Raw genomic sequence first — 25,744 nt, forward strand, 5'->3', positions numbered from 1 at the left:
TATAAACCAAAAAACATTACACCAACTGGGATAAAGTGTCTGTTGTGCAGCAGCAGCATGGAGCCTCCCACTGCTACACAACTTTTTTTCATTGCCAAGAAACAAGAGATTATTCTTGTGACACTTAATTCACTGGCGATATTGACAAAACACAGATGTGTATGATATTTCTACACTCCTTCAAGGCGGTGATGACCAAAAGGTATGCTCGGACTGTGCACTTGGGCAGTGCCTGAAGGATGCAGCTTGTGGACCAATATGTGCGAGATTGATGATTTAGCGGATTGTGCAGTTGGTCGTTTTTGACCAAATCTATTGGCCTTATGTGCTTTAAAATACACAATTTGCCACGAATGCCCTCAAAATATCACATCATAAACTACTTTACCAGTGTGACGTATGTAAAATAAAACACAAATTGTGTGATTTATGAATGTGAGCCAATTTGTTTCCATGTTTGGGCGTCATAGATCGCCCAGTCTGCTTAGAAGGACTATCCAGGAACTCGGTCTATAGTCAGACTTGGATTCACCTTCTAAAAGTAACCAAGCTCCATGCTTATTGGGTAGCTGTGCAAAGCCCACGCTTTATTTTCAGAAGGGTGGAGCGAACATGCTTCAAAGGATAAATGCAGTACAATTCAATAACATCAACATACAATGATGAAAATCCACACCTTTGTAACATTAAAAAAAACAAATAAGGATGTGTTAAAATGCATGCACTTGTGTAAAAGCATAAGAGCTATATGACGTGAGGGTGACATACACGAGAAAACAAACACTTCGCTGCGAGACCTGTGTTAATCGAATAATAACTAATCAATACTTGTTTCGATTGCCATATCTAAATAGTACTGAAAATATCTGTTCACATCTAGAGTGTGTAAGGATCGTTCTGCTGAAGTGAAAGGAATGGTGAAAAAGACAGGCAGGTTAATAATTTAATTTAAATAAAAATATGATATAACATTTGGAAGGCAAGAAGGGTGCATTCTAAAAACTGTGTAAGATTTGTGCGTGCATAAAGCCGGAATCTCAACAACCTTGCATGCACAAGTAATAACAATAAGAAAAGCAACAAAATTTTCCAGGAAAGATGCGGTGCTGGAGTTCAGCAATGTGCATGGCCTCAAAGGGTAGCACCATGAGCATAGGTAAAACAATATTTAGCTCCCAAGAAGGAGAGGATTTCTTTTTCTGGGAGGGGGTATATTTTCCTCAGCCCTGCCAAAAAATCCTTAATCGCAGGAACCTTGAAGAAGGATTCCCGCAAAGTATTTTTCCTGTAGGCAGCTGTGGCAGAAAGATGAACTTTTATGGCGGAGAACTGTAACCCACATGTTGTCAGAAAGAGGTGTATGGCAGTATCATATTCTCTTGATATGTTGTCAGAACTTCTCCTCTGCTCCAACAGAGCAAGAAGAATCTCTTCCACTAAAATCCATACATTGCGTGCATTAAAAAAAAACATCTGGCTTCTCTTAAGACTTCTATGCAGTTATTAGGGAGATTGAACTGTCCACACTGAAGGAGCTCAGGAGCCATGCTGTCAGGTTCACTGGTTAGAGGCTGTGGTGAAAATTGCTGTTTATGTACTTCATGCTATTCTATTTTATGTATCTTATATCATTTTTATGTATTCTTTGTGAAAAGTTCTGTTTCTGAACTAAACACAATAAATAAATTAAAACTTAAAACCATCTGCGTTACAGCTGCTAATGATCGAGTCAATCCAATTGGGGTGAAATCAAATATAATGAGGCCATCAGCATATACTAGCCAACGAATCTGAGTTTCACCTATGTTGGGAGGAAACGCTCTTATGGTATCTAAAGTGTTACTTATATCGGAAACATATATATAGTTTGAACAAAAAAATAGCTAAAACACACCCTTGCCATAAGCCGTTAGTGGTAGAAACTTTAGAATATAGTGAGCCTTCCGTATTCAACTGAACAAAGAGCAATGTGCCCGTATGAAGGTTGACATAGGTCCTAAGATAGACAACGGAAGACCCCAAGTCCTCTGTTTCTACCACAACCTCAACCTGTTCACTTTATTGAAAGTGACCGCTAGAGCAATAAAGGCAGCTTTTCCTTCTCCAGTTGTCTTGACATAATACTTTAAAAGCAGGCCATTCAAGGAAGTTCAAAGAAGGAAGCCCAGGTCTCTAAGTTTTCCAAAATTAATGAGGCAAATATTTTATCCAAAATGTCCAAAAAGGGTGATAGGCCTAAAGTTCCTCGAAAGACTTCTATTTCCCTTTTTGAATAATGGTATGATATTTGAGACCTTCCAGAATAGTCTCACAGAGAGGGTGCAGATTGTATGGTCAAATTCGTACAGCCATTCAGGGTAGCCACTCTGGATGCATCTAATTTTAAAATAAGTCCCATTATTGTGCCTCTAATTAAATCTAACATCCACTCATCCCTATATATTCCGTTTAATTCTGGAGCCTGAGTATTGACTGAGAGTGTTCCAATTACATTATAAATGTTGGAAAAAATTAGATACCCAGGTGTCCTCGGCTACAGCGGTTAATTCTAATGAAGACTGAACTTGACAGTTGTGATTTATCGATCCGCAGAAATCTTTGGACTTCCTCCTAGTCTTAACATCACCTCATTGCCCCTCGGGTATAATATGCCTCTATGCATTTGTAACCCGTTTTTTATTGCTGAAGAACGCTCTTTTTCATACCCATATAGTCAATATAACTGCCCTGAAGAATTAAACACAGTGATAGTCTCAACTACCTTTTGTTAGCCTGCAACTGTTTATCAAAAACATGAAGCATGTTCTGTCGTTTGTTAAATGTTTTGCGATAACCCCACCCACCCCAACTTGAGTATTTTCATAACGAAAATTAGAAAGGGTCTCCGGAGTTATAAGATTGCATTTTTGAAGCTCTGAAAGTTGCTTCATGCAAATGCTTTATGCTTGCATTAAAAAGCATAACCATAGAGCAGTGGTCTTCAAACTTTTTTGTCCTGGGCCCCCCCTGAGCAAAGTTTGGGCAGGCCGGCCCCTTCCCCCCCAAAAGTGCCAGATGGACAGTATGTATAAATCGCTATGAACATTTGCGTGCCGTCACCGCACCCTACTCCCAGTAAAGACCCTGGGCTCTCCCCACCCTACTCCCACCACTATCCCAGTGCCTCCGCCCATCCTGCTCCCACCACAGTCCCATAACACAAGCATACACACATCCATACACATTTAAATAAAAAATAAATCGCCATAAACGTACCTTCTGCAGGGGCCTGCGAGTGGTTGCTAAAATTCACCGCTCCAGGTTGCACTGCCCGTACGTGCGAGGAGGCGCAGGAAACACCCCCTCGCACATACATACATGCAGTGCCCCAGCCAGCAATTCCAATGAGCTATGCAAGGGTGGCGAAGCAAAACACCCCCAGCGTTGCATGGCTCAGTGATCATGTACAGCTGGGGAAATGAACTGTCAAAGGCAAACAGTGTTTCCCTTTGACAGTTCAGCCAGCCCAGGAGCATTCCCTCAGCTGGCAAAAGCAGCTGAGGGAGTGCTCAGTGTTTCACTGGGCTGGCTCCTCGGCTCCTCCATAATGGGTGAGGTGGCCAGTGGGTGGACGCCCCCTCACCCATTATGGATGAGCCGGCAGGCTTTGACTGGCCTATAGGGCAATAGGGCGATGACCGTACCAAAAATGCAAAATGCTAGTGTAGGCCAGTCAAAATGGGCCACTTTTATGGCCAATGTGGGCCAGTTTGAGGAGTTACTTCACTATGCAGCTAGAAGTTTTGACCATTATTGCTGAATAAATATTCTTTAAATATCACAATTTGTTTACATTTGAACAAAAAACAACCCCCTTGGGTACTATTCAAACAGTCTGTGACTAAAGGACTGAATATCCATTTGCAACTGCTGGCCATTTTTTCATTGGTGCCTAAGACCGTTTTATGGTCCAGTCTGACCATGTGAGCTGCCCCTTCCCATTTCCTCCAATCTAAAAAAAAAGAAAAATATTTGTAGTTTTTTTTTTACATTTCATGCTGGGCTCTGGCGCCCCCCCTGGGATGCGGCCGCGGCCCCCTGGGGGGCGGGGGGTGCCCCACAGTTTGAAGACCTCTGCCATAGAGGAACGTGGAGCGGGCAGTGGCCGCTTTTGGCAAGCTCACAGAATTCTGGGGAAGGTTTCCTATCTCATTGATGGGGTGGGTGGCGCTGGTGAACATGATTATGCTACCACGGCTGCTCTATGTGTTTCATGTGATGCCCATGCCTTTGCCCAATTCCTGCTTTAAAGTTCTTCACAGGACGCTGTCTTCGGTACTTTGGAACTGTGTCGCTAAGAATAGTACTGGCTACACTGCAGTTACTCGCAGGAAGATGGGGTATGGGAGTGCATGATTTTAAGTCTTATTATTGGGCCTCTGTGTTACAGCACATGGTGGACTGGTTTGTTAACCCACATAGGGACCGTGTTACTGACTGGATAACTGGGTTTCTTGGTGGACGGGTTAAGAAGCTTGGGCAGCTTCTGACTCCGGTGAGCTCTATTATTAGGACCTGGTGGAAGGCAACTAAACCTCTGGGGCCGAAGATGCCGTTCATGCCAGAGATGCTCCTGACCCGTGGTAGGTTGGGGTATGTAGTCAAGCGGAGGGTCGAGAGGGGGGGGGGTGTTGGGTGATTGGGTCACGAGGAATGGTTGGTGGCAGACATTTATAAGGAAGATAGAGCCATCACTTTTGCAGAGTTGGAAGTGCTCATCCTTCTACTCGTCTTATTTATTTATTTATTTATTTTTATATTTATAGAGCGCACTGCAGCCCTCGGGCATTGAGGCGCTATGAAGGACATGTAAGAAGGCATGATTCAGGGTTACAAGAATGCGGCCCCACACAAATACTTGGTGCAGAATGATAAAATACATAGTGAACAGTTACATTCGGCATTACAGGGAGGCATACAGTGAGTGAGTGCATCCGCTTATGGCTATTCAGACATCTGTTTAGACAAAGAGCCTAGTCTTGATGGCTTTCCTGAAGGCAGCGTGAGAGTCAATCTGATGCAATTCTGGTGGGAGAGCGTTCCAGTGGGTGGCAGCCATGTTGGGGAAGCTTGAGCCGCCAGCGCGCACTTTGTGTGTGATGGGTGCAATTATTCTGTTGGTGTAGGTCGTTCTTGATAGTCTAGAAGTGGTGTGGGGGATGATTCTGTGCGCTAGGTAGGGTGGCGCCAGCCCATGGAGGCATTTGTGCGTCAGGGCCAGTGTTTTGAACACAATCCTCTCCTTGACGGGGAGCCAGTGAACCTTCCTCCTGATTCCTGAGATGTGGTCGTGTCTTGAGGTGCCTGTGGCGGCTCTCAAAGCGTTGTTTTGAGCTAATTGGAGCTTAGCCAGGTTTTTGCGGGAGGTCCCTACAAAGAGTGCATTGCAGTAGTCGATCCTGGAGCCGATAATCGCCCTGACAATAGTGAGACAGTTTTCTTGGGAGAGGAAGGGTCTAGCTGCGTTAAGCAGTTTGGAGTGGTATGCTGATGCAGAAGCGACAGCATTGACCTGCCTGTTCATGGATAGGTCAGGTTCAATGTACACTCCCAGGGTCTTAATGACTTTGGAGACTGCAATGGGGATGTTGTCGATAATGAAGGATGAGTATTGCTCGGCCAGTTTTCCTAGGGTGCCTGAAGATCCAATTAGTAGAAGTTCTGTCTTCTCACTATTGAGACAGAGCCAGTTATCTGCCATCCAGGATTGGATGGTAGAAAAGATGGTATTGAGGGTGTTAAGGTCAGACTGGTAGTCACCTGAGAGGGGGATTAATACCTGAGTATCATCTGCGTAGTTGGTGTAAGAGATGCCTAGGGCTTCCAGAATTAGGAAGAGTGGCCTAGTGAAGAGGTTGTATAGCGTGAGGGCAATACAGGATCCCTGTGGTACGCCGCATTTGATGTGACTAGGGTCGGCACATGAGGAGTCAGAGAAAACCTTCATGACTCTGTCCTGTAGAAAGGAGGTTATCCAGGTACAGGCGCTTGGCGAGAAATTAGCTGCAGTGGAGAGGTGGTGACATAGGGTCTGATGATCCACCAGATCGAAAGGCAGCGGAGAGGTCCAATAGGAGGAGGAGCGCGGGTTTGCCGACGTCTCTGAGATCCTCCATTTGGTTTTTTAGATCAAGCAAGGCAGTTGCCGTGCCATGTCTCGGACGGAAGCCGGATTGGCGTAGACCGAGGAGGTGGTTGTTCTCGATGAATTCTTGGACTTGCAGATAAGCTGCTTTGTCCAGAATTTTTAGTAGGAACGGCACAGGCGTAATAGGCCTATAGTTCGCAGGGACTAGAGGGTCGAGTGATGGTTTTTTCAGGAGCCGGCGCACCCATGCTTCTTTGAGTGACGTAGGGACGCGGCCTGTCTGGAAGGAGGAGTTGGTGAAGGAGGTAATGACTGGGGTGAGGACAGAAGCGCAGTCTTTGATGACCTGAGCAGGCAGGCGTCACCTTTACAGTTGGAGGCTTTGATGGAGCTGAAGTTAAACACAGGAGTGGGGTTCTCAGGAATAGTTGGAGGCGCCGTGCCGCAAGGTTTGGGAAGGAGGTCCGAGAGAGCTTTTTGGTGGTTTAGGATTTTAGTATGCAATGTTTCAAGTTTGTCCAGGAGGGCTGTTTGAATCTTGTTGCACCATGCTGCGTCTTTTAGAATGGTGGATGGGGGGAGCAGGAGATTCAAGCTCCCTAAAGATGGAGAAGATTTCTCTCGTTGCTGATTTGGCGTTGGCAATTCTGGTGTTAAAGGATGCCGCCTTGGTCTTAACTTTTTATTGTTTGCTACCTTAATAGCAGGGGTTAGGGCAGCATGGGAGGCATTTCCGGTGAGGCACCGGACTCACAGGATGAATGCAACACTGTCGGGTGCCAGTATGAATGTGTCTGAACTCTATGCAGCAGATTGGACTGAACAGGATCTGGAAGCTGGGGCACTGAGGCTCAAGTGGGAAGGGGAGCTAGGGAAACAGTTCTCTTATGGGGAATGGAGCAGGGTCCTCTCACATTTGAAACAAGTGTCTAGGAATGTTCGATTTCAGTGGATCCAATACAAGAGGTGTGCTTATGTCACTCTGGTGATGGTGGCTAAAATGGCCCTGTGAGTAGATCCAAATTGTTGGCAGTGTATGAGGGAGCTAGGGACATATCTACACATGTGGTGGGGGTGTGATCGGGTGGTGGGATTTTGAGAAGAGGTTCTAGAAGAAATGCTCGGGTTGCTAAAGGTGAAGGTTCAGACGATGGTGAAGCAGTGCCTGTTGGGGTTATGGGATCTCTTAGGAAAGGTAGACACAGTCAGGCACTCTCCAGAGTGTTGGCGTTAGGTCTCTTACTTGCAAAGTGTGTGATAACCATGGCATGGAAGGCGCACAATGGACCAAAGATGGGGAACTTCCATAGGTTAATGCAAAGATGGATTAGAGATAAAAGAGATATGGCCTTGTTGTTGAGTCCTACGGAGGACAGTGTTTTCAGTACAGTGTCTGGAACACATTTTGCGACATGCTCGAGGCCCCATTGGACCAAGGCCGCTATAGACTGTATTGTATTCCGGTTATGGGGGTCAAATGGGGGAGGGATGCTCTTCACTCATAGTAGGGTTGGAGGGGGCATTTTGACGATACTTAGTTTCAGGCACACAAGGGTTTGGGGGTTGGGTGGGGATGGTTGCAGATGCATTACTCCTATAGTGATCTGAACTCTGTTGGATCCACCCCATAAAATATGGTGGAAAGACGGGAGAGGGGGAGAAGTTGTAGTAGTTGAGTCCTTTTTCCCACATGGGGATAGTTCATCCATGTCACTTTCTATAGTTGCGGTTGGATATTAATGTACGTGGACAAATGTTTTTGTTTGAGACCACCACATGATATATGTTTAAACTAATTAAATAAACATGTTTAAAAATATATTTAAAAAAGCCTAACCATGGACGGCACCCATTTAATTCGGATGACAGCCAGATCTATCTTGATATTCACCTGCCTCATCTTTTATCACCATAAAATGTTAACTCAAGTGCATCAAAGATTCTGAAAAAAAATATAATCTAGGACTGCCGATGGGCCCTCTTTGCCACATGATACTTGGAGTGGCAGTTTTCTCCAATGTACCATTTAGCCGCTGCAGGTCCCAGGTTTCTAGGATGTTTAATATTAGATGGCCCCTCTCCTGAGGAGCTATATCTATCATCTTCCTTTTGCCCACATTTTTTTACATGTAAAGAGAACTTTCTTTTCTATTATTAAAAATGTTCTGTGATCCCGCACATTGGCAGAGATATTCACTGTTTACAAATATCAATTAACATCTCAAGATGAAGAAAGATTGGAAATATCAGAATTGATGGAAATGACAAAAAAGAAGACAACAGTTAAAATTGGCAAAGGACCACCATCTTTTATAAATCAAAGACACTTCTTGCATAGTCTGGAAACAGATGGCTCTATGCTGAAAAATACCATTCTGGAGCATAGCAATTATTGTTTCTGACTGCAGAATCTAGACCTAATTGGTCAGGATAAGCTGTCAAATCTCTAGAGTCTTGCAGTAAAGGTTTTAATCACAAAATAAGAACAACATATGTATTGTAGGAATAGTCAAAAGTCAATAGGAAAATGTCACTCACAGTAGTGACTTTTGTACTTCTAGTCCATAGTCCCCTTTCATCCATGTGTATGGGGGTCTACTCTGTGGGCATGGGACTGGAGCTCTTTTTTACACAGCATTATAAAAGGGTCCAGTTTCCCTTGAATTAAATTTTGTTTTGCACGGTAGGCGTGGCAGTGTGGGCGTGGCTAGTCCCACGGACACAGGCCCTGGGCAAAACCCATCAGTCCTTGGAGCCGTTAGACAGGATACCTGGACTATGAATATATTTATTAGGGGCGGCATGTATGTGTGCTTGGTGATATATCGGGCTGCCTGTCCTTTCTCTCATGGTAGCCTCAAAACCCTCCAAAACATTTGCATTTGAAATCCGATCGCGAATTCCTTGCAGATGGAAATGATCTCTGGGGCGGCTTAGAAAGAACCATAAGAAATTTGGCAATGAGCGTATGAGCTTTTTTCTTGTTTAATTCCTCATATGTGGATGAATGGAAAACATCTTAACCATCAAATGGGAGATCTAAGATTTTGTCTTGCACATCTTTATTAAACCTTGTGGCTCTTGACAAGGCTGTTCTTTGCATGTCAACCCACACAAACATGCCCTAGAAGCGGTATCTATGTGATGCACAGAAGACTCTGAGGTCTTGAGCGATGAGTCTTGCTTTTGCCAAGCCAGATTTGAAGGCTGCTACCATTTCCGGTGGTTAATATTGCTGAAAGTCAGCAATCTCCAGCTATAAGCCATGATTAGTGGCCGTTTACATAGCATCAGCATTAGCTTGACGCAGATGAAGCATGTTGTTGGAGTATACTTTCTTTCCATAAGTCTCAAGAATCTTGTCCTTCTTAGACAGTTGGGAAGATTGGAGCTGAGGATTTGAAGCATCAGATTGTAGTTGATGGTAAATGGCATAAATCTTTACGTTCGTGGCAGATGTGTAGTGAGGGAATTTCCACAGCTTTTTGACTTCTGCCAATATATCAGTTTGCATTAGAATCCCTGATTTGTCTTCCTTATTGAAAGAGAGTACCCCTGAGAGAACAACCGGTTCCACAGAAATCTCTTCGATCACAAGCAAACATATGAAATCCTGGACACCGCACACGCACTATGAAAAGCCTTAGCCATGATGGGGGATTTGTCCTCCTCATCCTCATCGTGGTCATTTGTATCCCCTCCAGTGGCATCTTGTTTAGGCAAAGGAGTCACATCTGTAGGCGCAGAACTCACAGGGGGACTCGGAGCCAGTGGCCCTATGGGTGCTGAAGCACTAGTCACAGGAGCAAAGGGAGACAAGACCGGGACAGAAGTACCCGGACCTGTGGTACTGGTGGGTGGTGAGACTGGAGCGTTAACTGGAAGAGAAGGCTGGACAGGTACTGGTTGAAGAACCATCTCTCTTATAAGGGTTTTAAAGCATCCAACCATAGGTTCAGGGTGCGTAAATCGTTGGAACCTACTAAAAAAAACTGTCCTCTGAGGTGGCGGCCACTGCTGGGGTCCATGAAGAGGAAGATGCAAGATGAAATGGCGCTTGTTATACATTGCATGATGAAGATCTTGTGATAACTCCAATAACTCTAGGAGAATCGAGCATGTCATATGAAAAGTATTTCACATTGATACTTTTACTGTTACTGCATGTAATAAATATACAGGAACGGGAGGGTCTCTATGAGACAGAATTGTGCAGACCCCTTATTTATTCCACATTTTAGAGTCCCATAGGACATCACAGGGAAAGGCTGTATTACTGCATGTGGGATTCTAAAATATCAGCTGTATCAGTGGCGCCAAACTCGTAATGAGGCCCTTTGTGTTGAAGTCTGTGCCAGGCTCTCTGTTGCTATGCTGTATTGCCTCCTTTCATTTATCGGCTATGAGCAGCTCTACAGTATTCTTAAGCATGTTGTGGATATCCTTCAATTTTCCTTGTGTGTTGTGCTTGGCGTTCAGTTACTGACTGCACTGTGGTTACTGATCCAACTTCCCACCCCCGCTCTCCACTCCTCTCCCAATACTTGCATCAGTGTTGTGAAACATAGGCAGATGCTTTCCCTCCCATTAGCGTTTTACTGTGTTTCACAGGCCACATAATATCTAACCAGAATGTGATCGACCGCTTCAATCACCTCGTACTCACACTTCACTTTCTCACCCTCCTTCCTCCATAAAGCTACAACGTTTAGGTAATGTAATGCGCTCTTATATAGTGCATCCTCTGCCACTCTGCTGGCCTCTTGGCCCAGGGTAAGGGAAAAGAAGGGGGAGGGGAAGGAAGGGGTGTGGGAGGAGAGGCAGGAGTGAAACTAGATTCCTAGAAAACATTTACATGATGCCCAGGTTCTCACAGAGTCGATTGATCCGGGTGGCGTGATTGGCCCTGTCAAAAGCAGAGGCAAGGTCAAGGAGGATGATGACTGAAGGAAGGCTTGAATCGAGATTAGTGAGCAGATCTACACAGGTGATCAGAAGAGCAGTTTACGTGCCTCTGGCTGCTCTGAAGACAGACTGATGGTCATGGAAGCAATCAACAGATTCAGGGTGGAGAGTAAGCTGGGAGATGACCAGCCTTTCCAGGAGTTTGCCCAGGAAAGGAGTGACAGAGATCGGTCAATAGTTTGCCGTATCGGTAGGATCGGCAGAAAGCTTTTTAAGAAGAAGGTGCACAAGGGAGTGCTTGAGGAAGGAAGTGAAAGTTCCAGTGGTAAAAGAGTGATTATAGAAATCGGCCACTGCTGGAGTGAGGGTGTCAATGTGGTCCTTGATGGTTCTGGAGGAGCAGGGTAGCACCTGTTTGGACGGCACTTTCATAGCTCGGACTCGTCTAGAAACCTCATCAGGTGTAGTCAGAGAGAAGGAGGAGAAGGGAGGAGGAGAGGGAGAGGCGGCCAGAGGGGGGCCGAGAGAGGTAGAGAGAGAGGAAGAGAAGAGAGAGGACAGGGTGTTCTGAGTTTTAGTGGTGAAGTGAGAAGCCAGAGCCGTACAGAGGGCCTTGGGGGGAACAGAAGAGGTGGAGACTGCAGAAGGATTGGCTAACTCCTTGCAGATTTTAAAGAGTTTGGCCGTGTTGTTAGAGGCCGCAGAGACGCAAGCTTGCATGTGAGCTCTCTCCGTGGACAGGACAGAGTCTGTATTGCCTTTGGAGCGGGCAGCAGGCCAGTTTGTCAATGGATGCGCCTGATGCCCTCCACTTCCTCTCAGCCACCCTACACATGCGTTTCAGGGTGGCGAGGTCAGAGTCATACCAAGAGTTGCACTTGGAGGTAGGCTTCAGACGGATTCTCATGACAGGGGCAAGGACATCCAAAGTGTTGGAGATAGAAAGATGCAGGTTAGAGAGGGCCGTGTCAGAGTGTGAGTCAGCCGCAGGCGTAGGAGGAGCAGAGAAATTACAAGTTAGTCACTGTAGTGACTAACATACTCCTAGTCCATAGTCGCCTTTTCTCAATTCTGTATAGGCGTCCCTCGCCAGGGATGGGAACGGAACCTATTTCACCTGAAAAAATGGTCTTTCCCACCCACCGGCACCACACCTTAGTCCCCTATGACGCATCAGCTATATTGAACTGCCTATGGACGCTAATATTTATTATTTTAGGGGGAAGGATGGTGGGACGTATGGAGGAAAGGGGTCTATGGACTAGGAGTATGTTAGTCACTACAGTGAGTAACTTGTAATTACTTCTATGTCCCGTCCCCTTTCCTCCATCCTGTATGGGCAAATGGCACCATTTTTTTTTAAACTTCTTTTTTTCAGGTTTCAGTAAACAAAACATATAAACATGGAGCGAACCCCCCCTCCCCCCGAATCCTCCTAACATGGCAGAATGAAGCAACAGAGTATCACAGCAAATAGGCAATATGGATTTGCACATTAGTGCATAACCAACAATTAACATGAGGATCAGCAGTACATTCATAAAGTTTGTCGTAGCCAGCATCAAAGACAGTTTCTACTTTACTGAATTCTCAAGGCTGTACAAACTGACCCATGTCATCTCTGACCATATAATTCCAGAATGGGGGCCAATAGTCAAGCAGCCTGCTGCCAGCTGGGAGGGTTGACGCATATTCTGTCTCTCTATGTTCGTACATATTCATAAAGGATAACCATTCACGGAATTTAGGAGCTGAGGCCTTACCCTATGTCCTGGCCACGATGTACATTGCCCCGACTGATGCCATGCCCGCCAACGCCTCTCAGCCTTAGTGCCCGAGTCCATAGCCGCCAGAATCCAGAATTCCGTTAGGAATTGCCAAGAGCCCGCCAGCATGGCGGCTGTAGCTGCTTCGACCGCAGTCCAAAAGGGACGTAGACGGGTGCAGGACCAGGCCACGTGTAGAAAGTCTGCTTCCTCTTGTGCTCATCTGTGACATACAGAGGGTCTATCAGGGTTAAAACTGTGTATCCTTGCCGGAGAGTAATACTATTCAGAGACACAGATTTTGATTTTTGGCAAATCCCTTTCCAGTGGGCATCGAGCAGTACCCTTCCCAGCGCCAGTTCCCACCTGATTCTAGCTCTATTACCAGCCAGGGGTCTCTGCCATCTCATATCTTCATATAGTGAGGATACCATTGCCTTGGGACTGGGGGATGCTGTAACGTGCTGTAGTACCGATGGGATCATGGGGGTGAGTGAGTAGTTAGGCCAAAGGTTCTTGAGGACCTCCCGAAGGTGGAAGAACAGAAACAAAGTCAACAAGTTCCATTCCCCTCTAGTTTTCAGGGTCTCTCAAGTGATCAGGCAACCATCAACCACAAAGTCCCCAGCAACTGGACCCCAAGAGCCACAAAGTGTGCAGAGAAGATCTTTTTGTGTGTTAGTGGGACACCCGGAACCTGTATATGGCAAAGAGCGGGGAGTATAGAGTAATGTCGCCCAGAATGGCCACTAGCTTTTACCAGGCTCTGCATGTTACCTCTATTGGCTGTATTTCAAGCCGATTAGCAGTCCCCGCCAAAGCAGTCCCTCAGATCTTCCGGGGCCATGATCGCTTTCGCCAGGGAAACGAGGGGAAGGTCGACGGAGGGGTTCCACCACCAGTACGAGTACTGGAGTTGTGCTGCCAGATTGGGTGCAGATCTGCAGATTGGTGCAGAAGTGGTGCAGATTGGGTGCAGAAGTGCAGGTCTGGGTATGAAAACCCTCCCGTCTCGTACGGGGCCGTTAGTATGTCGTATAAAATCCAAGCCTGTTTCCCCACCCAAATTAGGCGTATCATTAGTTTACATACCCTGGCCCAGACACTAGGGGGAGGCCAAGCCAGGGCATTATTGGAGATGTATAGGAACTTCGGCAGGACAACCATTTTAGCCAGATCCATCCATGCAGCTTGAGACATGGGCAGGTGGATCCATGAATCTACTCTGTGTTCGAGTTTCGTTAAAACAGTCATGTAGTTATGCTCAAACTGGACTGATGGAGATGTGGTCACATGTATACCTAGGTACCGGATGCCCTGTGGGTACCATTTAAATTCTGTGCCTATATCGCCTGGATATACCGCGGGGCTCAGGGGTAATACCTCCGATTTGGATCAGTTGATCTTTAGGCCAGAGATATCTCTGAATTGTTGAATGACACTAACTATTGCAGGTATTTTTTTCCCTAGGGTGTTTTATGTACAACAACATGTCGTCCGCATATAGAGATATAATGGAGACGTGAGAGTGGATCCTAACCCCGCAGTGAATGTGGTATTCCCTGCAAGAGGCTCAATGGTGAGGGAAAAGAGGATAGGCAACAGGGGGCAGCCCTGTCTCGTGCCCCTGGGTGGGGTGATATAGTCTGATGAGATTTTATTCGTGTATATCGCAGACTCAGGACCCTCATAGAGCAGTCGCACCCACTGGAGGTAGTGGAGGCCCAGACCGGATCCTCTCAGGACTTTGAATAGAAAGGGCCACTACACTGAGTTGAGGAAGTGGTGCGTCCATTTTGGCAAATTGGTCCAGCTTAGATAGTTTTTTGGGGTTCACCATCTTGGGCCGCTCCACAGATTGTCAAAGTTGCCTGGTGTATAGCAGGAGGAATCACTTGTGTGCACACACGTTCTTTATGATGCCAGCAAGCTTTGCAGTGTGTCGCTCAAGGTGAGATCAGGGCGCTTCAGGTGTCTTCAAAGCACTCCTCACACCACCTTTATGCAACTACCACAGCCGGGAGGGTCTACCTTAACTGTGTCTCCAAATAGGAAGTCCGTAGCCGAGGACCACGGGCGCAAACCGGCAGGTCAGAGAGCCAGGCCGGCTACGGCACAAAATGAGGGATGCCAGCACAAGCAGGTTGCAAAGAGACTCCCTGGAGAGGGACCACACAGTGGTCCCAGAGCACAGGGGGCAGATGGGTGCTGTGTTGGGGCCCAGGGTGATAGCAGAGGCCTCAGATGTAGCCCGGGAGTGTGTAAGCTTCACTGTTGGGGAGAGGAGGAACCCGCTTCTGTCTGCTGTGTTCTAGGAGCCGACATGTGTGTGCCAGCATCCTCCAAGGGCACACAGTAATCTCCAGATGTAAGGGGTAGCAGGGCGCAGAGCACATTAGCCAGAGGCGGCAGAAGGGACTCTGGTGCCGCCAGATGACCAAGGGCCTCCCTGATGATGGCAAAGTGAGCCCCACAGCGTACACCATTGAGGAACTCAAATGGCTCAAAAATGTCCTTTAAGATGAACGGCGGTAGATGGTCATTGATGCACTTCTCCCAGCTTTTTCAGATGGGTTTGTTCCGTCCTTTAAGACGAACAGCCCACAGCTGTGGAGTGCATTGCAGGCAGCAGCCATGTCCTTGGTTGTAGTTTCAGAGACCTTTTGGCACTCCCTATTCAGGAGGCTTGCTGCAGAGCCTAGCAGGGCAGGCTGTGTGCCGGCTGGGTACCGGTTCTGGAGCAGCTGAAGGGTCCTCTGAGTTCTGTGTTTCCCTCTGTTCCCTGTGAGAAGTTTAAAGGAGGGATCCTGCTTCCCTCTTTGGATTTCCTGGCCTTTTTTCACCTGCGGAAGATGTAAGGCAGACTGTGCCTTCAGCCAGGGTCCAAGGTGGAGTTATTTTTTCTTACTTCCTATGAAGTCTTCAGATGATCTGCCAAAAGAGAGGCTCAGCCCATTCTCAAAGTCAAGTGGGCCACAGTGATTGGTGTAGGTTAAGTCAACCTTAATGAACCAATCCTTGGGTCCCTACCAACAATCTCCTGTTTGTGTGAGGTTGCAACAGGAAAAGTAAAGGGGTGAAAACAGGAGCAAGGTGTGTCCCAGAACTACAATGGCTGAACTCTTCTCTCACCGGCAAGAGCTCTGAGCTCACACCATGTGGGCCTGTTTGAAGTACCCCCTGTTGGTTTGATAATCGATGCCACCAGCTGCAGGGCCTAACCAAAGAGCAGGGTGGATCCATGGAGCCTTTTGTCAGTTAATTAGGCTGACCACGGCAGGGCGAAGGTTTGGTCTCCACCTTTCTCGGATGACATCGTGCCCTCCTCGGCTGTAACATTCCAACTAAATATGACAGGGGCGGACGGTGCATGTAGGCAGTGTTCAGCCCAGAGTACATAGGTATATGCTTTTGTTGTGGTGGAGCATAGGCATGTAGCAGATGACCTTCTTTGTAATTCATTCTGGGCTCCTTTTGCAGATGGCAGGGTGGGCTAAAACCAGGCTATTGGAGCCATTTGCTTGTTCTGAGAGCTGGACTGATGTTTCCTCATCTTTCCTGTCTTAAGGGAAGTCTTGCTGCTAAGATTTGATCTCTCTCTGGAAACAATTAGGCAGGTGGTCTGGTAGACCTAGTTAAAGGTTCTCAGCATAATGCAGTCTTGGGGGTAGTAGGGTAATGCCTGGCATGGCTCTGCGTGGGAATGTTAGGTAAAGTATCACATGAGATATAGATCTTGTTTGATTCAAGGGTGAGGCAGCTTTCCTTGAGGAATCTGAGGTTTTTGAGTTTTACTGTCGGCAGGTTCCCATTTCGTCTGAGCAAGGAATGTTTGTGTGGTTAGATGTTTTGGAACGGAATATCTTAAAATCGATTTTCATTGGCTTTTGTTTTAGTCAATTTGTCATCCATCCATGAGCCTTTATGTGAGAAGCAATTGTTGATTTGGGATTGAGGGAATGTTTAAGTTTATAGAGAATATGGTTGTAGAGAGTATTGCCCAAATAGTTGTATCAGGTGAGGCCTGAGTTGCTCCTTGTTGGAGGGAGGTGCAGTTTGCATTTTCATTCTATTAGTAGAGCTGCTTCACATTGATTGCTCCAGTTACATTCACATAGAATGGAATTTTCCATAAAAAAGTACTTCCGAAAGGGACAGGACTTAGAAGTACTTGGTTTACATTTCTAGTAGCCATCATTTGACATATTATACTCAGTCCTATAGTACACCAATGGGGCTCTAGTGTCTAAGCACATTAATTTACACTTTTCTAAATAGAATATACATCTTCTTGTTCATGTTAGATGTCACAAGGCAGATCCCAATGAACACATGACACACAAGACTAGTACAATACTATTACTCGTTTTCTTTGAGGAGGGGTTGGAGGAAAGCTTATTGGAGGTGGGGAATAAAACAACAAAGGGTGATCCATAGGTACAGTGCCACAATGGAGGAGTAACTCAATGTCAGTTGAAGGAGCTCAGTTTCCTAAGCTTAATTAACAAGTAACCTCACCTCCAAAGTCTAGTGCCTACTCTAATCAACACAATTCCAAAGTGTCCACACCCAGGAAAGAGAGCTTCAATTCATTCAAACTTTCAGGGTGATTTTAAGTGCCCCAGCACAAGCTTTGGGTAAGGATCGGAAACAATGTAAATCCCCCTGGGACTTTGTAGCCCAGGTTTAGACCTTCCACTTGATACCCACTTGCCCTAGTGACTACTACCGACTGTTACAGAGGCAAGCCCATCCCGTGTTCCAGGGGTCTCCTTGGTGGCATTTTCTCCTCCTCCCCATTCACTTGGTCTGTGTTTGTCTTGTTGCCACATATTTCGCACAGGGCTCCATGCCATAATCCAGGCTAGGCTTGAGGACCCCAGATGTGCTTGTTCCACTCCACGTGCTGAGCTGCAAAACGTGCCTGAAGCTCCCTATGAATCTCCCACTTGTGTTGTAATATTGGTTTACTGGATTTCTTTACCCTCATATAATTTTCCTAATATCAAAGTAGGACTGGGCACTGTCCCTCCTTCCTCATGAGACATACCTTATGGGTGGATCTACTGAGAACCTCTTGTTAGGGAGTTGGCTGTGCATGGATTTTGGGGCCCTGAGGAGAGACTGGGGAAGCTCTGGGGGTCCTCCATATACCATCTTAAAGGGCCGCATCATGCAACTAGTGGCTTTCACTGTACCCCAGGGTCACCCAGTTCACCTATATGGTTTCCCCACAAATGTATACATCTATTTAAATAACTCTAAATAATTTCCCTTTATTCCTGGAGCAATAACCCTAGACAAATGTTTAGGTCCGCTGAAAATAGAAATTCCTTTGTAGCCTATGTTTATTTACACAGAGAAATTCAATCAACTGCATATTTGCTAGTGATGGCAATTACTTTCTCATTTTAGAAGAGTACACAACAATGGGATGTGAAGACTTTGGGCAGAAAATGAATGTTTCAACATTTACATAGTAATTCCCAGGTATAAGACCATGCTAAAATACAGGGGCCATTGAACATGGTCAATGGCAATCGTATGCTTCCATGCGCAAGACTCATACCCAATAAGTGGTAACCAAGGTGAATGAACAAGCAGTAATCGTCATAGGAGAATATACTTTAAAAAATATATGTACAAGAACTGGACCATTCATGTGAACTAGCTTCAGGGAACAGAATAAAAAGGCATATGCCATAATAACCAAAACATGAATGAAAGATGAATACCTGCATAACTCATGTAATTGTTGAAAGGGGTGTTCACAAAGTGCTGGTAGCCACATGTATCATTTCCGGGGCTTGGGTCCCCACACCTTTTATGCTTGGGAGCCGGATTGGTGTCGCCACACAGGTCTCCAGTTTCAAAAGAAGGCTCTGTCTCCATGCATGGGTCACTGCAGGACAATATCTCCGAGATACCTCGAAAGACATGGTAAAGCCCCAGGCTGTGCCCAATCTCATGAATCATGGTATGCGTGTGGCCTGGGATGCCGTAGAAAGATGGGTTGAGAACAATACCACCTGAAAACAAAAGAGAAAATGTGAGTCACTAATGATTATTAGAAAATATGTGAGAGACATAAAGTGCTTAAGATGAAACAGGTAGAAGTTGTTCTCCAATGAGAAGAGGAAGAACTGAGATGGTGCTTGCAGAGTGGTTGCATCAAGGAATCACCTCTTAATGAAAGAAAACATGTGGGTGTTGCAGTAAGGAGAAAGAGCCATGATGTGAGCATAGGAACAACAAAAGAGTTGTGACTGCAACCCTGATTATACGTTTGCCGTTATCCCCCGGTATTACTGGCGGGATACTGGCAAACTGCACTTACCGTCTCCGCTGCCCAGATATCTCGATATTACTGGGATATTACAGGCGGCAGAGTGCCGGTAAATTCCCACTCCGGTGGAGTACCATTGGACTCCATAGGTCTCCATGGGATGGGATTTACTGAACCACTGGCACCATTCTTAACGGTGCCGGTGATTCAGGCATTTGTTAGCCGGTAGGGTTCTGAACTCCTGGCAGGTGTGGCTTTCGAGGGAGATCCGTGGCCCCCACCGACAAACTTGAAGTTTACCAGTCTGGTAAAAATGTCAGAGCCAGAATTACCAGCCTTTTTACCAGACCCGCCAGGCCTATGGTGAGTAGCTTTGGACTGAAAGGAGTTGATAGATGGAAAAGTGGACTCAAATTTGCAAATGTCTAATGGAGGTTATTTTGAAGGTATTTCTGCCAAAGTGAATGTTTTAACAGAAAATGTGGATTTCCAGGGCTAATGCTGAACTGAAGTCAATAGGCAATTCTTGACTGGGGAAGAGTAGGTGCATGTTCCGAGGGAGGACCATCACACCTAATGTGCGACACAGGAGGTGCCAGGTTCAAGGATGTTTCACTGTGAGAGAGACAATAGTGAGGATCTGTGATTATCAGTGAGGTAACTTAATATCTGTGGGTGAGATAAAGGGATCATGGAAGAGATGTGATTTGTGTATAGGAGAGAGTGCAGATCAGAGAGAAAGAAGAAAATGAATGACAATGTTGGGCAGAGATGGAGGCTATATGAATGGGAACATGTGGATCGGAAGGAGCTTTGCTTCGGGGAGAGGAGACATATATAAACAGTGGAGGTGCAGACTGGCAGAGTGTGGAATATATATATATATAAAAAACAGGGCCTGCGGTAGTGACCCTGTAGTTATGGTTAAGTTGCTCAACTCATAGAAAGAATACTTTTTGGGTGCCTTATAATTTAGCCCCCCCCCCGGCCGAATCCTCACCAAACCTTGCAAAGAAAGTATATGGCCCCCTCAGAATGATTTTGCGAAGCTTGGTGCGGTTTCGTGCAGGGGATGGGGGAGTGATAGGATGGTCCCAAAATGTGTGGAAATTCTCATAGACGCAATGGAAAAAAACTATTTGCTCAAGCCTGCAGCCCAAACCGCTGGATGGATTTTCACCAAATTTGTACCAGGAGCGGCGGCTTGGTCCCGAAAGTGTGCTTTTGTAAATTTGGTGTAAATCCGTCCACTTATTTTTTTTAAAGTGGCCAAAAAGTATCCCAAAATGAATTAGTGATATCTTGGACCGGTCCGTGGACATTTCCTGATTCAGATTCTGCGGACGCCTCTGGACCAATCAGAGAGCAGCATGATGTTCGCGGACATCAAACGTGCCCACTGATTGGTCAGTTAAAAATGTGAAGTGCATCACAACTTTTGCAATGAATGCCATGTTGGATTCGCAAAAGGCACCTGTAGTCCGCGGACATTGCAGTAAAACATAAAAACACAGCATTGCACTTGTCAAACAAATCAAACTATGTATGGTGATTTGAGGGGTTTAATGAGGATGGAATGGGATATGGCCATAAAAACCAAAAAATCAAGCGTTTTTAGTCTATGAAGTCTGCAAAACATCTCTGATGTTCGGGGGCATCCATGCATATTTCTGCATTTGACGAATTTGCACAAAAGTTTGCAAAAAGATTATAGACCCAACTTTGAATGTTCGTGTAAAGTCTGCATGGATTTTGTCAAGTGGGGGATAAGTTACATAAGTATTTTTTGTATGTACATTTTCATACGTTTAAAAAAATAAAACATGGACAGATTTGCAGCAAACTTGTGCAAGGAGCATTGGCAAGGACCCGAAAGCATGGTTTTGCAAATGTATCCCTGTTTTATTTTTTGATAAGTGTCATAATGTAGGTACAAAACATTGTGATATACCTTTGGTGACTGAGGTATAGCCTGTGTCCATGAGCCATGACCTGGACAATTGGCTACTAGCCATGACCACGAGGGACCAGCAATGGTGTTAAAGTGGCCAGGGCCACCAGAGACCGACTATGTGGTACAGTTTTTCGAAATCGGGACAGTTTTGAATGGGAAAAACAATTCTGTTTGTGGCTACAGCCCAAAGTGCTGGACAGGATTGCAGCTAACATTTGCAAGGAGCATCAGCAAGATCCTCAAAGCATGGTTTTGCAAATCTGTCCTGTGTTTTACAAAGAATTGTGATATAAAACATTGGTGTGTGGCCAATGGGCCCGGCCCTGAGATTGGATAAATGTGTTCTCTGATTTGCTTATTGGGGGATGAGCCATGGCCGAAGCACTATTATAATAATATTTTGCTTTTGGCTACAGCCTGAAGTACTGGACTAGATTACAACAAACCTGCTCGAGGAGCATCAGCAAGGACCTGAAAGCATGCTTTTGCAAATCTGTTTTGTGCTTTATGTTTCCAAAATGTCAAAATGTAAGTACAAACAATAGTGATAGAACTTTGGTGCATGGACATTGGGCCCGGGCCTTGGCAAGGACGAATACCTACTCTGATTTACTTATTGGGGCATGCAGCATGGCTGAAGCCCATGCCACATGGACTGTGGAGACTGGTCATGGCTGCAAGTCAGGAGCACTGGTCATTGGTCACATTATGAGGGTATAGTGGACACTGAACTAGGATGCAGGGTAGGTGCAGTGGACAACAGGGTTGTTTGGTGGGGCTGGAAGTCTCCAGGGTGGAGGCCTCCATGTCATGGGGTGGGAGAAGCGGTATGACTTAAAAAAGAAAGATTTTCTTTTTGAAGTCACTCTTCCTTCATTAAGAAATTATTTTTGTTACGGTTCTGATAACAACAGACATCGGTATTGCATCAATGTTAGTATCCGCAGACATCATTTGGATGGCAGGGGGTTCTGGGTGAGTCTGGTTATGGTTTAATTATATTGTGGTGGTTGTGGCCAGTGGCGAGATTCTTGGGGGCATGGCCATGTCCCCAAGAATCTCGACCTCTGCCAAGACGCACTATAGTAATATGTGTATAGTAATGATAGGTACTGTAGGGGGAGTATACCATATTTGTAATATGATGGGATTATATAAATTAAATGTATGTGGTATTTATGATTGTAGTACAATTGAGGATAGTGCTCCTTGATCTTTGCTCCGTCTTTGACATCGTCAACAATTCTATCCTCATTAAACGGCTATATGATACCTTCGGCATCACAGACCGGCACTGGACTGGCTGACTTGTTTCTCTCACTAACCGCCATTCCCAGCTGGAACTGGCCCGTTTCTCTTCCACCACCCCACTCTCTACCTGCAGTGTCCTCCAGGGTTGTAGCTTATCGATGTGGCTCTTAAATATGTACCTCGTCTCTCTGACTCACCTGATCTCCTTCTTCTCTCCTCATTTCCAGTGTTATGCTGATGACACATAGCTTTCCTTGAACCATCCCTCTACTACATTCTCCTCCCAGTCTTTCATCCCGGATTGTCTAACCGCCATCCAGGCACTGTGTGCAGCTAACAATCTCTGTCTCAATGACAGTAAAATGGAGATCCTTCTTATTGGGACACCTGTGCCCTGTTCCCCTCTGGCCACCCTCTGTGGGCCCTCTACCATCACCATCTTGTAAGGCCAAAAACCTTGGGGTCATCTCTCTCCTCTTTCTCCCTCACTCCTTAAATTTTGGACCGTGTCAAGAATGCCCACTTTCAGCTTCACCTCCTTCAGGCATTCTACCTTTTCTCACCTTCTCCCCAGAAGCTCAATATCTCTAGAGCCTTGGTGCTGTCTAGGCTGGACTACTTTAACATTTATTTTTATAACCCCCCCCCTTTGTTCTCTACGCCCCACTTCAGCTAATCCAGAATATGGCTGGAAGACTTATCCTTAGCCTCAAGTCCAAGGATCGTATCTCTTCAGTCCTAAAATCTCTACATGGGCTCCTTGTGGCTGCAAGGATGAAAATCAAGAACCTCTGTATCATTGACAAGGCTTTCTGGGGCATAGGACCATGCTATCTCCAATTTTCTCTACCTAAATACTCCTCTGCTAGAGCCCTCCACTCTTCTAACTGCAATTCTCCGCTTCTCAAACGCTTCTCCACACAGAGAGCAGGAGGCAGGGGCCCCTCTCATAGTTGAGTCGGAATTCCTTTCGGAAACTTCTTAAATCTCTACTTTTTTCTTCCTCTTTCCCTGTATCCCTTCTCTGCTAACTCATGGCACTGCCACTGAGACTGGTGCCCTGGTCCCTCATAAACCTTACAGGTTCCAGGCCCTGCATGTAGTCGACCACAGTATATCCCCCCTTCAGCACTGCCCTTGCGGGTCTACTGCCTGGTGGCTGTGCACTCCACCCTTGGGACTCCTCTGCTCCAATAGATAGCCAGTGGCCTTCCACCTAGGCATCCCTTGGCATTTACGTCCTGGGCTCCCATAAGCACTTGCCCATCCTTACTCCCCCTTTCATTCATGCACTTATGTTACTGCAGGCAACAGTTCATCGAGGAGACAACTGGCCAGCACAGCCCACTCCTTCCACCATGAGGCTGGGACCCCCTCTCCACGGACAAAGACACAAAAGGTAAGCCCTTTTGGGGCTTTATGGGACCATCAGGGCCCCCCTCCGTGTGCAAGCGGTGCCAGAAGGACCTTGGTGCCTTCTACATTTCATTTTAATTGAAAGAAAAAGAAAAGAAAAATATTTTCACTTTAAAAACGTGTGCACCACGTTTTTCAGGTGCAGCCTGTTCTTGGAATCCCTTGTGTGGCAGCATTTGGCCTCCTTTACATCATGGTCACCCCAGTACTGTAGGCACTGGAGTGCCTGGGCCCCTTGGGGAAGGAATCGCTCTGATTGGGCCCCTCTTCCGACAAGGCCCAATCAGGATAAACCGGCAGGATATTGCCGGCCCACCTCACAAGGGCCCACTCCTAAGACCCTCTCTGAGCCTGTTCGGGCAATGCTGCAGCCTGCTGTGCACATATTGCTGCTGAATAAACACACAGCACCCCAGGCCCCCTTCCTGCACAAATGTGAGGGATGGCTGAACTGTACTATGGCCTCCTCCAGCTATCTCTCTCAACCTTTAACTGTGCCAATCCTATTCTGCCATTCTCCCTTGACAACCTATTTTCGTCACTGCACTCTGTGTTCTACAATTGATAAATTCACTCAAGTTGTGTTTCTCCTTTTCCTCTCGCATCCCTGTGTGCACTACATTCCAATAGTGCTTTTCTTCTTGCTTCCTTTTTTTTGGCACTGCTTGTAATCCATTTTAAAATCAAATCTAGCTGGGTGTGCTTTCCTCTCGCATCCTTTTTTGTGCACTGCTTTTAATCCATTTTAAAATCGATTCTAAGTGGGTGTGCTTTCCTCTCGCATCCTTTTTTGTGCACTGCTTTTAATCCATTTTAAAACCATTTCTAGGTGGGTGTGCTTTCCTCTTGCATCCTTTCTTGTGCACTGCTTGTAATCCATTTTAACATCGAATCTATGTGGGTGTGCTTTTCATCTCGCATCCATTTTTTGTGCACCTCACTGTACTTTGGCTTCACATCTTGCATTCTTGTTGTGTACTGCATTGTATTCCTTTTGCATCTCACCTTTTGCTCTGCATTGTAATTGTGCCCTCCTTACCACCTCTAAGTAAGTACCCAGGACTGTGCAGTGCAGCCCCCCTTACTTCCTCCTTCCCCCTTCTCACATCTATCCTCTGACACTGAGATGGCCTCACCAACTCTCCAATCTTTTCTAATGGCTTCACTATCACTTATCCTCCCTCTATCACGAAATCTAGATGGAAAAAGCACAAACAAGTCATCCTGGGTGCAAATCCTGGCCTTCCCATTGCTTACACCTCGGTCAGTGCATCTTCCAGAGAGATCTTCACCGATATCCTCTTCTCTGTCCCCTCTCCAGAACTTTGGACTCCTCATCTCATCCCCTTTCTCATCCTCTCCCATTAATGATGGCACCGAGTGGGAAATCCTTTTGGTGGGCTTCTTCTCCTCACGCTGCATCATTATTGTATATCACACTGGCACTCTTCTGGTTCAGGGTCCGCAGGCCAAACTCCTTCTCTTTGACCGAATCCTACCATCCCTCATTAACTTTCTTCCTTCTCCTGTCCCTCTCCTTTCTTCCTCCTCTGTCCCTCCCCCTCTGACTGAAGTACCACGCCCCTGAACTCCATCTCATAAAACCTTCAAAGGCAGAGAATGCCTCAACCTGGCGACTCTGAACACCCGTTCAGCCAACAAACAGTCTGCTGACATCTGTCTCCTTCTTGAAAATACTGATCTTGACATTCTCACTCTTACTGAGACATGGTTCAATACCAGCTCAGTCACCGTTTTTCACTCCCTCCTACCTGATGGCTTTAAGATCATTTCCACGCAACAGCCTCACTGTACTGGCGATGGGGTTCCCTTAATTTCCCCTGAGTGGGTACCCTCTTCCATCTTAACCACTCAGCTCTACTCTTCCTTTGAGAGCCTTGTATGCAAGTTGGTCATATCTCCCTCCTCCACCTTGACCATTGATACCATTTACCGGCCTCCAGGCGCTACCTCCCTGGTCCTCTCTGAATGGTTCCATGTGATATTTTCGCCGTAAAAATATCGCGATGCAAAAATAT

General features: G+C 46.1%; 1 protein-coding gene across 1 annotated transcript in view; it reads right to left on the reverse strand.

The window, feature by feature from the left end:
* Window positions 1-25,744, reverse strand: part of PAPPA (pappalysin 1) — a 2,238,202-nt gene that overhangs the window by 1,293,246 nt on the left and 919,212 nt on the right. The window contains exon 4 of the mRNA XM_069609668.1: window positions 18,534-18,827. Within this exon, the coding sequence (XP_069465769.1) occupies window positions 18,534-18,827 (294 nt within the window). The remainder of the gene's footprint in view (window positions 1-18,533; window positions 18,828-25,744) is intronic.

Source organism: Ambystoma mexicanum, chromosome 8, assembly GCF_040938575.1.
Source record: "Ambystoma mexicanum isolate Mex_15411 chromosome 8, UKY_AmexF1_1, whole genome shotgun sequence".
NCBI classification, from domain to species: Eukaryota; Metazoa; Chordata; class Amphibia; order Caudata; family Ambystomatidae; genus Ambystoma; species Ambystoma mexicanum.